General features: G+C 30.5%; 1 protein-coding gene across 1 annotated transcript in view; it reads right to left on the bottom strand.

The window, feature by feature from the left end:
* Positions 1-15,107, bottom strand: part of LOC108685999 — a 36,218-nt gene extending 21,111 nt beyond the window's left edge. The window contains exon 1 of the mRNA XM_018191029.1: positions 14,991-15,107. Within this exon, the coding sequence (XP_018046518.1) occupies positions 14,991-15,060 (70 nt within the window). The 5' untranslated portion in view covers positions 15,061-15,107. The remainder of the gene's footprint in view (positions 1-14,990) is intronic.
* Between the last annotated feature and the right edge of the window lie 2,142 nt (positions 15,108-17,249).

Raw genomic sequence — 17,249 nt, 5'->3', positions numbered from 1 at the left:
TATATATATATATACATACATAACTTCTTATATAAATATTTAAATTTATTGCAAATTTTGTTATATTTACATTAGATATTATTCCTTAATGAGATATTAACGCGTGCACTTCGTGCACTGGAAATTCAAGTGTTACAGAGATCTAATTTCCTATATGTAGAAAGATTTCACTTTTGTCCTCGTATAGTGTTGATATAGTATAGTTATTCAGAACGACGTGCTAATTAATGTAGTCATTCCTGTTTTCCTTTCTAATGTCGATTAATTGTACATTATCGGTTCACAATCATGTCTACGGAAGTTACAATGTAAATTAAGTAGCTGATTTTGTTGGATGTTTTCTCAAAATGCAAATGATGAAAGGAAAGAATGCTGTTTCAATCACATTTTTCTATAATTGTACGTTCTTTCTTGATAGCATCCGTTTTTCTTCGATGATCGTCTAATCGCGCGCTTCCATTTCACGGTACGAAATTGCTTCAAATGCCCGCGCGCGAATTCTCACGAGAGCTGTTAACTCTTCACAACGGATATACACTCTCGGCTGCGCGATTCAATCTCTCATGACTAATTGCACGAATAATGCAACGCGTTTTCTGACCGGCCATCGTAAGCGCATCGCAAGTGAACACGCTTTTCAATCTCTTCGCCGTATCAAAGACACGCAACCTCACATCATCACGCACCGAGCCTATCAACAGGCTACGATGCAAGGCGGGACGTTGCCTCATCGGATTGCCGCTGCCGTTTTCAAGCCGATGATTTCAGTGGGCAATGGAGTCTCGTCACCTTCCTGAGCAAAATACTCAAATCACTGAGTAGCAACATAGGAGCGTTTTACGTTTTTCTCGTGCAAAACGAAAGGGTCTTATTTATGTAATTCGTATCATCCCTTACGTAACAAAAATGAACACAGGAAACTAGTCTTCGTTTAAGTGTTTACATTTCGCTTTTTCCTGCGATGGATGAAAAACATAGGCTCGGTTTAAATACACATCCGTTGCCAGTGATTGCGAAAGGTGTTGCAAAGTGGAATAAGTTTATATTTCCATAACATAACGGTGCAATAAAATCGTTTATTAAAAAGAGGAGTTAATTCTCGAACTTTAGTTTAACTCTAAATATCCCAATAAAGATTACATAACAGAGTATTACTCTGCCTCTTAAAAATTAATTTAATTGCAGAATTATTCTTCATTCTTAACACGCTTTACATTTTAGAATCTGCTGGTATATCTTAGGAATTTATCCGTTAAACAAAATTAATCCAGAATTTCACGAATTTTGCATATATGTCTACTTTCCACAGGCTGGAATTTCAACTGGATAACGATTATGATGAAAGCGGTACATACTTGAACCTTGCGTCGGGAGATGCAGAAAACTGCTTGAAGCCACTCCTGATTACACGCCCTTCCATCTCGTCACGTTTCACCGAGTACGCAGACAGAAATAAATGCAGAAATACATACTCGGTCTCGGTGGCAACCCGCCATTACAGTAATCCTGTCATTTACATTCATGTACGCAGCTGCTAGTGAATCCCGACCCGGAGCAGAGTGCAACATATCGAGCTGCTGTCTGTTAGTTTTCACAAAAAAAAAGTCGGGAATACAAGCGACGTAAAACGCTGGTAAGACGACGTAACGGAAGCGATAACGCAAGCAAGCGGCGGTCGCATCCTGCAGCGGTCGCGCAATCGTCTAGGAAGTCATCGGCTATGCAGACGCGCATGGTGTGTGCTAATCCGAAATGCAATGTTTGAGGGAAATAAACTTTAACAACATGACGAATTTCGCTGTTGCATAACAATCGTCGTCGTTTTTTATTCTTTTGTCTGCTGTTCATTCTCTTCCTTTCGTCAATAAAAATTTAACGCACTGTAAATTACGTTTACAAAACTTTTTTTTACGAATAAAATATATGGATTTCATTCTCCCGACAAGAAATTCTTATGGAAAATATATACAGATCATCTCTCTCTTTCTCTCCCCCTCCCCTCTCTCTCTCTCTCTCTCTCTCTCTCTCTCTCTCTCTCTCTCTCTCTCTCTCTCTCTCTCTCTTTCTTCTTTTAACTCTGACAAGAGTCAAAATTTATAAAGGAAACAAGAATAATTTTGCTTTTTTTTTTGCAAATATCTAAATTTAACAAGCAAAAACAACTTCATCGTAGTTTCATCATTCTATTAATTTATATTTGTATTCTTCTTTATTATCTATTTATTACAATCATAAAACGTTTGTAAGAAAGTTATTAAATCACTCTAATAAAGAATTTTTAGTATGATAATAAAAAAATAATCTTAAAATGTAAAAATTGTATAGATAATGAATGTATCTTACAAGAGTAATAAAATATTTATGTTTATGTTGATGCATAAGCCAATCCATAATTCATTTTTAATTTAAGATTAACTTAAGCAATATCTTAAGATATTAATATGTTTTATGATTGGTAAGACCAATCACAAAGCATATTAGATGATGATATTAAAGATAAGAACCAACTATGAATACTGAACTAAAATAACTTCTTTTCTCCAATTTCTTCAATTTCTTTCTTTCTCTCAACATTACCGATTTCACGGGTCAGTTCTTAAAATGTAGTGTTGAACGTTTTTTAAAACAATTTTAGTGTTACGTAAGAACCGCGCACGGATTGCGTGTGAAACTTAAATCTCGAGCGTCAGATGTACCCAGGCAGGTCTCGAAATCAGTGAAATCGCCTCGCATCTCGATGTAATCACCTTACATCAATGTGTTGTCTAATGGTAGCATAAGATGGATGCAACAAAATTGTAGAAACCGGTGCAACGCACACGCTTGGCAAAAGTGGACATTGCGGCGTGAGAGTGAAAATCATTGATATAAAAAAATATATATATACGATTTATACATATCATCAAACGCAAGTATGTGGATTATTCAGCCAAAATTTTTATTATTTTTTGACGAGCTATATTTCAGTATATTTACTATACTATATTTCAATACTATATTTCAGATATTTGGGACCTTCATGATTTTAAGTAATTTCAACTCGTAAAATTCGCTATCGATAAAAAATGTAAGCAACACGACAATTGTCGTAAATATTAAAATTCTAGTGTATCTATCGCATTATAATCTAAACTTGGCAAAATTAAAATGATTTTTATAAATTTAAAGAAATCTTTCTATTATATATGATATCTATAGTTGTACATATATAAATATAAAACTTCTATAATAAAATTTTCTAAACTATTTTTCCAAAGACACGAAAATAATCGTAAATTATTATGCAAAACCATTTAAAAATTCTGCATCACGTTCAAGAATTATTAAGGCATATCTGTAACACAAGGTTTTCGCTGAAAAATATTATGTATTTCTATTATGTATTTTCAAGGTGAGGAAAAAACGCACGTCATGTACCCATGTAATGTACGATATGATAAATCTTTGTCGAGTTAATGCTTCGAACGTGCTTTCGGCGATTTAAGGATGACATTCTATTCAGGAAATGATTTCGTATAAGAATGGCTTCTATAGTTGGCAGCTCTCAGATTTTATTCAGGTTATTAGGTTTTGCCAACGTGTTCAGATAGTTATTCTAAGCAAAAGAATTCATCAATGTCTATTTCGAATAATAAAAAGATTTATATATACTATAAATTTTCGATTTCAAATGCATTTACTGAAATAATGGATCACAGCATATTAGAGAACAATTTAAATAATATGTGAATGAGAGGATCTGTGAATGAGAGGACAACATTCTACTAAGGTCTGTGTAGTAATTGTAATGTTAATATGATTCTATTTCAATAAATTAAATGACTATTATATGATTATAAATTAGATAATTTTCATTATTGGGCTTTGTAAAATAAAATACTCATATTTTGGGAGCAAATTAACTTATGGTGTATATGAATTCTTTTGTTTAGAATGACATTCGGAATACATTGGCAAAACTTGTTTGTCCGTGACAAAATAAAAATCTTATACATAAATTTTATCCAAAGTTTAGCAGAGAAAAAAATAGGAAGGCACTGAATATTCTAAAACTTATAACGATACCGTTGTTCAGCAGCTTTTTTATTATTTATTATATCTGCATAACATAATATAATGATAATAACTCTTTAAGAGTTATAAGCTAGGCTTACTGGTTATTATTTTTAAGAATATTATTGCAGAGAAGCGTAAAAAATAGAAAAGTCATCTAATTCCAGAACATTCCTTTGGAAAAATTGCAAACTCTAAAGTGACCTAAGGGCAGAGTGGACAAAATTTCATATTTTTTAGATAAAGTCCACATCAGTGCAATGATACAAAGCGATATTTTTCGGCAAAATACAAATTGGTCTTTTTTATTAAAAGCAATAAAGTAAATAAAAATTTTATTATTCTGATTCAATATTCTAATATGACTATTCTAAGCATCAATGGAATGTTTTCCAATTCAAACTTTATAAAATAAAACCTTTATAAAAAAAATGGATTAGAAATCGATGTAATAATAAATTAATTAGTTTTTGTCACAGATATTGAATAGTAAACCAGATCTACATGAATACAAATTTTTTAATTTGTTGCTATTAGGTATAATTTCTTATGAAACTAAAAATTAATATAAAATTTAATAATATTTATATGCAAAATTTATTATTTCAAAAATATATTTCACATAATTTCAATTAAAAAAGGAAACATTTTATTAGATGTTTTATCACTATTGATTTGTTTCGTTTTCCTTTAAACTATCTCTCGTTCATAATTAATATATGATTTATTATTAATTGAAGCAACAATTTATTTTTGCATAAAGTAAAGCAATAAAATAAATATATTTTTTATTAAATTTTTATAATTTTTGCCGATTTATTCCATTGAATAAAGTCTGGAATGGTAAAATTAGGAATTATCATAGCTTTTTTACCCAATGGATTTTTCCAACCAACCCTATCTCAGGAAAATCTAAAATGGTAATATTGATTGAAGAAGATGCTTATGTAGTTGTGTTTTCATAATAGAAAAAGTGCCTGTCATTCATAATAGAATGAAGTTTTAGCGTGTTAATGTCGACATGTTCTCGGCAATTTAAGGATGGCATTTCAAAATGAGCAAACGGTGCTACCACCAACAACGCATAATCGATGCTTCGTGGGTTGAGTGCATAACGGTTCGCACTATTCAATTAACATATTTATCGTGCGTTTTCACAGTCGCGTATATGATGCGCCAATAAGGCGATCGTAGAGTGATTGGTCAGCCGGTTAGCCATGTTAAGAATGGACAAGCAGTAGTGGAGTAGTCACGAGCTCCGTTAATTTTATTATTATATTACTTTTGTGTCAAATTTCTATTTGTAAACGTTACTGCAGAATCAAACAATACTATATAAAAAATGTATATTATATTTAATGTAATTATTTATTGATTGAATTTATTTATTGTTTAGTTAATTAATAATTCTTATAATAAATATCGACGTACAAAAAATGAAAGAGATCATAAAAGGAAATTTTGTCTCAAAAATAATTGATTTATATAATTCTTATTTTAATTTTTAAAAATCTTATTGCACCTCATGCTTTTAAAACATATTATATGGGCAACATAATTTCATTAACAATTGACGAATTACTAGATTATGTATATATTCTGTAAAAAATATTGAATGCATTCTTCTTGAAATAATGTTTCTGCCCAAGCAAGATAAAATATCAAAATAATATTAAAATGAATTTATTGATTGAAAAGTTATTTTTAGTCAATCATTTTGAAGATATCTTGATACCGTTATGATGACTTGAGTTTTATTTGGGTCCTGCCTCATAATCCAAATTTTTACAGTAATTCATGATAAAAGTACAGAGATATTATTTTTTATTACAATCATTTTTTATTACAATTAAATTTTTATTACAACGTAAAACAAAAGATATTACAATCCAATAAAAACTGAGTTAACTTCGCGTTGTTGTTATCTTTAAATTTATGTCTATTAATTTCTATTCTCACATTACACCATAAATTTCTTACTTCGCAATACCGAGTTTCCTACGTTGATTTCACTGTATAGAGTGCATCGTCTTCTTCGAAAAAAAGAGGAAACCGATCGATAAAGATCGTGGCAATGTAAGGCACGCGCGAAGCAGGTGCTACATTATCCGCCTCGTGTTGCGATACGCACGTTACATGTTCATACTCTTACAGAGAATGCAGGATGCATTACATGCACGCGCCACGAAAAATAAAGCTCGCAGTAACCACATAGCAGATTTATAACCTATAAGAAGAACCACTTTACGATCTATTCGCTTCAGTAACAGTGATTAATTTCTTAATAAAAATCATGAATGTAATTGCCAGTGAAATAATTTTTAATTCTGAATCTAATTATCTAATTATAATTAAAATAATAAAAAAAATATATTAAAATAATCAAAAAATATATTAAAAAATTGTTTAATTTTTAAACAAAAAATTGTTCGCATTTTTATAATATCAACAAGCAACTCAATCCAAATTCGATTAAGTCTAATTTTATTGTTATTGAAAGCGAGAGATTGTGAGAAAATACGTCAAAGAACGTTTTGCTACGAATTCTGTTACATCAGTTATATAACATAATTTTTTTAACGCATTAACTGTAAATAAAAGTCTAAATTATAGATTAGATCGTCCACGGAAACCGTTGGTCGTGTTATCGAAATAAACGTTGCAAACAGTAACTGTTCGTTATATCCGTCTAATGTAGGTTGCTGCTGGCATCATCGTAATTGTTAAGTCGTAAACCGGGGCAGAACTTGAAGCCGAGGTTTGCTTGATTTGAAAAATACTTCATCCTACCGGCATTTATATATGATCGCCATCAACGTATGCAGCCACGTGGATAGCAAATTGATTAGAGACCGACAACCAGCCGTATCTTACGATGTAGAAAAATGGATTATTAAGCTACGAATTATTGCGGGCAAAGTGTTATTAGAATTGCGAGAAATGATAAAAAATCGTGAAGATAATAGAGTTTATAATTAATGGTTATAAAATTCTGCGTATATGTAATCATATTCCTTTCTTGTATTATTATAATTCTCCTCTTACAAAAATCTTTTGGACGTTTGAATAAATCATTTGAGATACAATAGTAAATAGCACGTGCCTTGAGTAAATGAGTTTATGTAGGACAATAGAATGGAGACAACACGTCGGAATTGCATGGAAAGGATAAAAGTTATTCCGGTGTAAATATCAGGTCACCGCTATTTCACCGTTATTCTTAAAATGAAGCGATTGTAGTATCGTGTCTATCATTTTACTTTGCTACCGTGACAAATACATTTAGTAATTACCATTACTTTCAAATTTTGTTATTTGTGTGTAAAAGTCTATACTTGATGACAATAATTGACTATATGACAAAAGTGATAGCTTGCGATTACAATCCTTTCAAAGTATGTGAGGTTGAAATATTTTTAATGCTCCAGCATTATGATTATATTTGGATCTAAATACTGTGTAAATATATAGATTACACAAATTTGGATAATTATTTTTCTAATGCAAAATTCTTAAAATAAAAATTCATTATATTAAAAATATATGTACAATATATATATGTGTGTGTGTGTGTGTGTGTGTGTGTGTGTGTGTGTGTGTGTGTGTGTGTGTGTGTGTGTGTGTGTGTGTGTGTGTATAACGTAGGATTATGATGAAAGAAATCAATTTTATTTGATAAACAAATATAATTTAATTTTTATTAAGATTCTTTCCGAAATTATTTAATTGCTGTATTATTTACATACGTTGTATATTTTTTAATTAATAATTTTATGTTAACTTATACGATTATAAAATATTTCATATTTTAAGATATAAAATTCATTATATTAAATTTAGGTTGTAATCATTATGCATTTATTAATAATTAAAGGTTTCTCTTTCTGTAAGTGTGAACGCAAAATATAAGCAGATTCATTACTCGCACCGACTCTATATAAATACTTTTCTTTTTACTGCAACAAAGTTTCGTTTCTCACAGATTCTACTGACTTGCACTCATCGGCTTTTGTTCGTATGTAGTTCAACACGTGGTTTTTAACGTTCGGGGTTTCGCCCACGCCACAAGAAAAGTAGATAATCAGGGCATAAGTAGAAGAGAAAAGGTACGGCGGACTCGCCTTCTTTTTTCTGCCTTCTTGCTGAGTACTACTCCCGTTATTTCACGGAATTGTGGGAAATTGGGTACTGAGCCGAGCTAATTAAACGCACCGACCTTTTGTTTTCAAGGTGAGATACGTGTGAGCCACCTACGTGAGCTACGATTAATTTTATAATACGACGGAAGTGCATGCACTTGTCACGAGAACCAACAATTCTGTCGATAATTCTGAGAGTCAAAAGCAGATTATACTGTTTCTAAACGATATTAGACAGCAACAATAATTAAAAAGAATAATTGAAACATTTCTAAAATTCTAATTAACCTTTAGAGGACGGGGGGAGGGTCTATTTTTTAAACTTATAGTTTTTCTTTAAGTAAGGTTTGTTATAAATAATTATTTAATTAATCATAAATATATTCATTAAATCTCCTAAAAATTTATATATAATATTAATAACTTTTTAAATAAAAACTTGATATAAAATAAATTACTCATAACATAACTAGTTAAAGTAACTTAAAATTTTTTAAAAGTGTTTATTTTTAAATTAAACTGCATTTCTAGATTTGCAGCAGATCTAAGTCTATCGCTGATGATTTAATGTGTTAACATTAGTTAGTCGGATGCAATTGGTAATCGTTGATGTCACATTTATAACATCGTCACATTTGTAACATCGTCTATTATTGAATCGTACAATGAATACATCATAGTTTTTAATAAATGCATGTGCGAAAATCTATCAGTTGTCGGCATGCTTATTGATTTAGATTTTGCAAAGCGAGAATATGTGAATATTAAATGACGAATACTGTCAACGTTGAACGATTGAGTTTAACGAAACAATGAGTAATAATGAAACCTGCTCGCGTCTTAGTTGATACTTGACACCGATCGATTTAATGATAACGTTACAGCATTGATCTTTTATAGTTTCAACAGGAAATGGCACGTACTCAAGAGGACAATAACTGGATATGACTCAACGGCAATTGAAAGAAGGCAGCTGGTCGAGAACGTGCGGTTAGAGGAAGTGTCTGAAGAGTGTACGGAAAAAAAAGGTTTGACACGTACGGCGACACGTGGGAATTGCAAGTAACCGCCACTTTACCGCGACACAATCTCGGTCATTAACCTACGGAAGTAGATCGTACATGTTACAGTAAAATGTAAATAAAGAAACGATAGGACAATCTTCATTTTCTTCGCGTGTTCAATTTCTTTTGTTTTAATTGCTCACTATAAGATAATCGCAAGAATTTTGTACCAAAAAAGAATAAAGACTTATAAGTAAATTAAGACTGCAGCACTAGACTTTTACATAACGTATAAACGCATAGTGCATAAGAGAATCAACCAATCAAAATTTCTCTTTTCCATGAAAAGGAAGGAAAGAAAGGATTCTGATTGGTTTTGTGTGTGTGTGTGTGTATGTGTGTGTGTTTGTGTGTGTGTGAGTGTGTGTGTGATTCTATTATGCACTACGCGTTATGCAAAAATCATTGTGTTGTGGCTTTAATAACATTATAAAAGTATGAACTACATGTATTTCTTAGATTTAATAAATCGGTTATATCAAATTGTCAAATCAATTACTAAAGAATTATAAAAATTACCGTTATCAGATTAATTATAAATTAAAATTGATAAAAAAGTATATCTGGCAGAATTTATTGTTGCTAAAGTATAGAGAGATATTAAAAGAAAAAACAGTACGTCCTGTGAAATTTAATATATTCAGCGCTATAAATTATAAAAATTTTGCGGTGCGATGAGTTTATAAATAGGTAAATAACTTTCTTCACGACAGCATTCTGCGTCCGAGTGGTAGTAGGGCTGCGAATCTTTGCAAATTTCTCACGCGTTATTGCCGCGGTAAAACCGTTTCGCTGGCCACTTTCCACATCGTGGAAAAACCGAGGATCGTGGAAAGTCGATTACCTGCGTGCTCGATGGAGATGAGAACGCGTGCTGCGTGAGTACGCCACGTCTCATTTACGAGATGCGCGTTTATACCTGCAACTACGAGCACGTGCCTCTCCAGACGAGCGTAGCGGTGGTCTTGCAGTTAACACGACGTTGAAGAAGTATTTCGCTTAACCGGACGGGAAATAGAAATTGAATCTATGGACGGACTATCCCGTAAGATAATCGCAACACAATATTAAGTTAAGAGAATTTCTACAGAATAATCAGATTATTTATAAAATCATTTTTCGCTAATTATCATTAATTAAATCGGAGACACTTTACTGGTTACCGATTATGTTATCATTTAAATGATCATTAAACGTAAATCCAGTTTGTCGTCATGGATACTAACTCTAAGTGAAATTTTAGATCAGATAAAGAAGAATTGGTGTGTATGCTTTCATGAAATACACGTAAACTACGACGCGCACGCATTACATACATCATGCGCTAATTAGCGAGCAAACTTCACTTATTTTCAGATACTTCTCGTCTACAAATTGTGTATGTAAATGGGTGCTTCGGTAATCTATTGTTAAGTTCAATAACGCCGCGAGCGTGGGATGATCTTGACCCCGAATTGAATTGCACATGTGATAACTCTATCAGTTATAATAGAAAAATTTATACTCATTACATTAAACCTCTGAGAAATGCAATCACTTATTTAACATTCAATTTGCAAATATTACAAATATTTTTTTTCTACCGTTGATGTAAATAAAATTATTATTTTAAGAAGTAGACAAATTTTTCTATTTTATAAAATCCATTTTTATTTTATGAAAAGCTTTTGTATATACTATTAAATTCATAACGTTAAATTATACCTAGTTTATTTTGAATTATTTCTATAAATCGCTATTGCTCTTACTCAGTTTCCCTACCAAGGTTGGGAAAATTGCTTTTTAAGTTAGTTTTTAGGTTGTCTTATTGTGTTTGTCATAGAAATTAAGTACAAAAAGTAATACAAAATTGGAGCAATGATAAAATATAATATAGAAAATAAAATAACGAACTTACTGTACTCAATTTTTATAATAAAAAATAACTTATAAGTTGTAAAATAACTTTTTCAATTCTGCGTTGAATTATATAAATGTCGCTGAATTAATTAAAACGATGAAGTTAAACAATATTGTTCAAAAAAATATTGTTAATATATTAAAAAAAACATATTAACACAAATTTAATTTATTATATATTAAGTGCGTATATTAAAAAGGATGTTAATCTTATTTATTTTAAAATAAATCACAGAAAGCGATTAATTTATAGTGGCTGTAGTCAAAGTCTCGCTACAAATGCACAAATGCTTTGAAACGTGTGTGAAGTTAGCACCTCATCTTTTGGCACCGCAAGTTTTGATAAGAGTTTCATTGGCATCCGCAATAATTCTGTAGTTCCTGATTAGTTTTATAAGTTCCATTGATTTAGCTAAAAAAAATAACACTTGAAAATTTGCGGTGCTAATTTTCCCGTGGCACCGCAAGGCTCGAAAAAAATCAGTTGAAAACTATGAACTATGAAATTTTATAGTTCTCGAAGAGAACTACTACTTCTACATTTCCTGATAGGTTTTAACAATAGTTCCGCTCTCTAAGTCTCTAATTATTTTAAATAATAATTAAATCCGCGCGCTGACACCGCACAAGAGAAAAGTACCGTTTTACGGCCAGCAAGTTTCAGCCAACTTGTTGACATTTTCCTATAGTTCTACAATAGTTTCGACGATTTTTATAGATTTCGTTCAAAGTTCTGCTCTTTAAATACTTATTTTTACTTTACATTTTACTTTTATTAGATTTCATATATTTTAGAAATGTAACATAAGCATACTAAACATATGTAATATTACATGACTCTTTCGACAATTCAACACGTTAATTTTCCCTTAATTTTCTTTTAATTTCAAATGGTGTACAAATATAAATTTTAACAAATCGATATTCGAAAAATGTATGCATTCATATGCCGAAATAATGAATATGCAATTTTTATCATATTATTTTACGTATATTTTCTTTAAATTCGCAATAATTTTTTTACAAATTTAAAATGCTACCATAAAGTTGACAAAAAAATTTAATTTGTAAAATTATTATTTTTCAGTTTGATTGTGTTGCAAATACGAAAGTAATCGATGCTCATTAACATATTAAAAGAACTTGTACTTAAAAATTGTAAAAGAATACTTTCTCTAAGTTTGACCGCAGTTGCCGCTTCCCTTACATACAACCAGTTAATATCCTTATATTACTTACAGAAGCGTTCAAATTAATGGAAAACGCTGAAAAATCAATTGGACTGGCTTTTAAGTAGGTTGTAAGGCAAATATGCAATATATTAAGAATTATTTGAGAAAATTGCAGATTATTCTAAATTGTCTTTAAAAATAATACAAAAAAATTAGAGACAGTTGATCCATCTGGATTAAAAGTTATTTCAATAAAAAGTATTTTTTAAATTTCTTCTCTAATAGAAATATATGAAAATGTATTATATAAAGATAAAAATCTCAATTTTTTTATATAAGTATTTTATACATACAAAAAAATTTATGCAAAGTTACATTAAAATGAAGACATTAATTGTTTAGTAAATAAACAAAATATTTATTTGTTATAAAATAATTGGTGAATTTTAATGAAACTTGCATAAATCATTTTTAATACTTGAAACATTTATATAAAAAAATTTAGATTTTTAAAATTTCTGCTCATAATAATAAAACTAATAACAAATAATATAAATAATCTATAAAAATGTATTGCTCAATAAAAACAATATTATCAACACAACTCACATATGTGTAGTTTGTTTAAAGCGTAAAATATTAATTGGTATGTGTTTTATGTATCCTTACAACCTTCTTAAAAGATACTTTACTCTTGTGGTGCGGTGCCAGTTCACAAATTTAATTATTATTAGAAAGTATTTAAAGAACTCCGATCGAATATCTATACAAATCGTCGTCTACTATTGTAGAAACTATAGGAAAATGCCAACAAATCGGCTGAAACTGGCTGTGAAAATGTATTTTATTCTTGTGGTGCGGTATCAGCGCGCGGGTTTAATTATTATTTAAAATAACTTAGAAACCGAAACTATTATTAAAACCTATCAGGAACTGTAGAACTCTCTCCGAGAACTATAATATTTCATAGTTTTCAATTGATTTTTTCGAACCTACCACAGGAAGTTAGCACCGCAAATTTTCAAATGTTATTTTTTTTAGCTAAATCAACGGAACTATTTATAAAACTTATTAGGAACTGTAAAACTTGCGGGTGCCAATGAAACTCTTATCAAAACTTGCGATGCCAAAAGATAAGGTGCCAATTTCACATATGTTGCTTTGAAGCATTTGATGGACCAATTAGAAGAAAGAATTTTACAAACTGACCAGTTAAAAAATGCTTCAGCGTTTGCAACATCGCATTGACCATACCCAGTGTGATAACACATAAAAGTTAAAAATAACAAAATGTTATTTAATTCAAGGAATTAAGTTATCATTTTTAATATCTGTATTCTGTGTCAACGTCATAATTCGCATGAATTAACTGAAATAGAATTTTAACGTTGACATGAATATTTACATTATTTACAAGATCGTATAATTAATCTATAACGTATAGATTACTTTATAACATCGTATTGTATACACGTGCTTGATTAGCGATTGTTTCGTTGCCGGTTCCGCAAAATAAAATGTTTCAATGGAACGTAAAGTAGAGAATGTCATTACGAACTATAAGCATTGTCTCATAATCGACACACAGTCGACTCATTAAATATCTTGGCGTTTAGAAAGCGACAAGTGCAGGGGTAATGATTATTGTAATTTCCTCAGAGCGTTAATGAGCCATTATATTTTCCACGGGAGATTAATCTATCTTTGCGAAATGCTTATCTACTATATTAAGGATTTCTAAAAAGCTATCCAATTACATTTTATGAAAAAATTCATAACGAAGCGTTACACAAAAGTGCGATTAAGACAATCATGAAAGTGACCGATTTTATATCGCATTTTATTTTATGCAATACAAATATCTATAATATATAAGTTTTTTGTTTATCTATATATAGAGTAAAGTAGAACTGTTCCGTTTTTAATTAAAATGAATACAGTACAAAAGAAATATCTTTTTGCAGTAACATGCTTACAACTAAATTACATAAACATGACTGTTTGTGAAAACAAACATGATCTTCAAATATTTAACATATGTTATTCAAAAACATAAATATTATCGCGAGAAATAGAAAAGCTTTCTATCTTATAATATAAATAATAATAATAAAAAACATATAATTTATAGTTCTTTAAAGAGACATGTAAATTCAAAAGCGGAATTTATCTATTAAATATTAAATTCAATAATTCATCTTTCCTATCTATTGCTATATATTGCTATAATATATATTGCTTAAATAACAATTATTATTTAAAAGAGTATTTTAAAAATATTATTTTATTATATCTTTATGTTAAAAAATATTTTCAATCAATTCTTTACCCTTCAGCTATTATTTTTAAGAAGCTAAAATTATGTATATACATGTGTAAATAATTACGAATCCGTTAAATCTGTCAAATCTAATTAGATATACATATACCAATGTACATATATCGATCTATATATTTATATTTAATTGAAATGAATACAACAAAAAATATCTTTTTGCAGTGACTTTAAGAATATTTTTATTTAAATATCTTTGAAAATCACATTATTCCAATTGCTCATAAATATGCTTCCTAGTATAATTTAGCAATTTTTTATATAAATTAATGAATACATATTTATATTATTAACTGATACGAATTAATATTAAAAAGAATTCATGTACCTTTGGCGGCTAGAATGATGAAAAGGAAACACAGCATTCTGCATTCCATTTTGTTGATGAACGCGAACATGAACCTTCTGACTTTGAACGCTCTTTCGTTCCGCAAAAACTGTCAAAGAAATTGTTCCGGTATTACTCCGATTTGGAACAATAAATAATCAATACGCAACAAGCGCACTCCGTTAGAAAAGTTCACCGATTGCACCTCAGACGAAACATTATTTCAGGGTGCGACCCTCTCTTCAGTTTTTTTTCAAGCACTGAACGCAATCGACTGTTCGAAACACGGAAATGAGTAAAGAATCGAATAAAGACGTGCGAAAATCTGTACTCTTCCGGGTATCTTCGAACGGGATTAATGTAATGGTGCTCGTGCGTCCATTGGTAAAACTCGTGGACGATTTCTCTCGCAGACCACTGTAACCGCCGTCAGACGTTCTTACTTGAGGACTGAAACGCCTGTTCCTTGGCAGGAAGTCATCCAAGTATTCTGCTCCCCCACCTGCCATTCCCTGCTACCACTACCTCGGCAGGTAACGACCGCTGTGCCGGTTGCCATCAGGAACGAGGCCTGTGCGACTGACTGACTATTCATTCCCCCCTTCTACTTACGCGCCTCTCGTCCGGTATTCAGGCCAACCTGAAAGCCAACACGGCACCAAACAACGAAAATATGATCCTTCAGGATAGTAGGATTACATCTTTTTTATAAAAAAGAAATGTGCAGACTAAAATAAATCTGGAAAAATGCAAAGTGCTGCAGCAGGTAAAATATCTTCTGCTGTAGATACATGAGAAGAAGAGAAACACATGTAATTTGTAAACGATATTTGGAAGGCTGCATGTATTTTATTTAAAAATATTCTAATTTGAAAAACATATTTCCGTCTATAACTTTTATATTTGAATTTGTAATATTATTGATTCTCATATTTAATGAACTAAATCGTTTATCAAGAAGCAATTAAATATAATTGATATATGTCAATATATATTAGAATATATCTAATCAATTAGATTTGACTATGTAATTATACGAGTATATTAATGAAGATTAACTGAAAGTGCTAGTAATGTTGCAACAAACAATGACAAAATATTATACACAGCTTACAGTTTACGTATATCACGTAATGTGTTATCCTTACGGTAAAATGTCGAAAACATCTAATCCACGTTGTTATAACTTTACGTCAAAGTTAATTTTAAGGATTACGGGTAAGGATAATAAATCTCTCCGAGCATAATTCTCGACGTTTCTATTCTGCACGATAATTGATAATTACCAGCATACAATGTACGGGATATAATTATAGTTTCACAGAGCGAAGTGCGTCGCTCGACATGGGACCGTAGAAATGGAAACAAGGTATCTTGTAGGAAATAACATATGCAGAGTTCCTGCAAGAGTGCACGCAATTGTGAAAACTCGTGGAAATTCTACGGCAATTTGTAGCAACGATTGAGAACAATATGTGTATAATTTTGCGAAAAACACAAGTGGGGTCGTAATTTGTTATGTGTTTTTTTTTTTTCGTAACACGGCCAATTAAATCGCGGAAGAGAGATAATCTTCATAAAATATATATATCTGCAACAGAATTAGCAATCTCCATATGCAATTAAAATGTTTGTAAAATTTATATAAAGTATTTACTGAAATTTTATTCTTTACTTTTTTATTTTTAACTTTATCCTTAAAAAATTATATTTTCAAATTTTATATACATATAAAACAATTACCCATAATTTTTTGTTTAGATATATCTTGTTTTTATGGAAGTAAGAAAGAATCTAGATTTTGTGCGTTTAAATAGAAAAGATTAATATAAGAAGGCATTCACCCAACCGCGTCACCCTAAACCCGCTTGCCTAATCCTCGGCACTTCCTCGTCCGAATTAATTATAGTTTCTTCGTGATGCTAACAATGAAAAGCGTCCATAATTCTATCTTTGCAGAACGTCTCGTGCGTGCTGATTAACATAACCATGAAATTTAATAGTCTACATGCGTTTTATAGAAGTATTTCACGACGGGATTCGTTCCTGCTCCAGCATGTATCATTATAAGAACTTTGAAAAATTGCAGAAAGATTCCTCATATATACATACTATACACTCGTATTAAAATAATTACTTTTATTTAATTCGAAGATATTTTTTTTGACAATATCAATGGAAGAAATAAATTATAATCATTTTTGTTTTCAAATATTGAAATGAACTAATTCATAGCTATATGATTTTTCAAATTATTTT

The sequence above is a fragment of the Atta colombica genome, unplaced genomic scaffold (genome assembly GCF_001594045.1).
Source record: "Atta colombica isolate Treedump-2 unplaced genomic scaffold, Acol1.0 scaffold163, whole genome shotgun sequence".
NCBI lineage: Eukaryota > Metazoa > Arthropoda > Insecta > Hymenoptera > Formicidae > Atta > Atta colombica.
The sequence above is the reverse complement of the archived record's forward strand: the minus strand, read 5'-3'. Positions and strand labels throughout refer to the sequence as shown.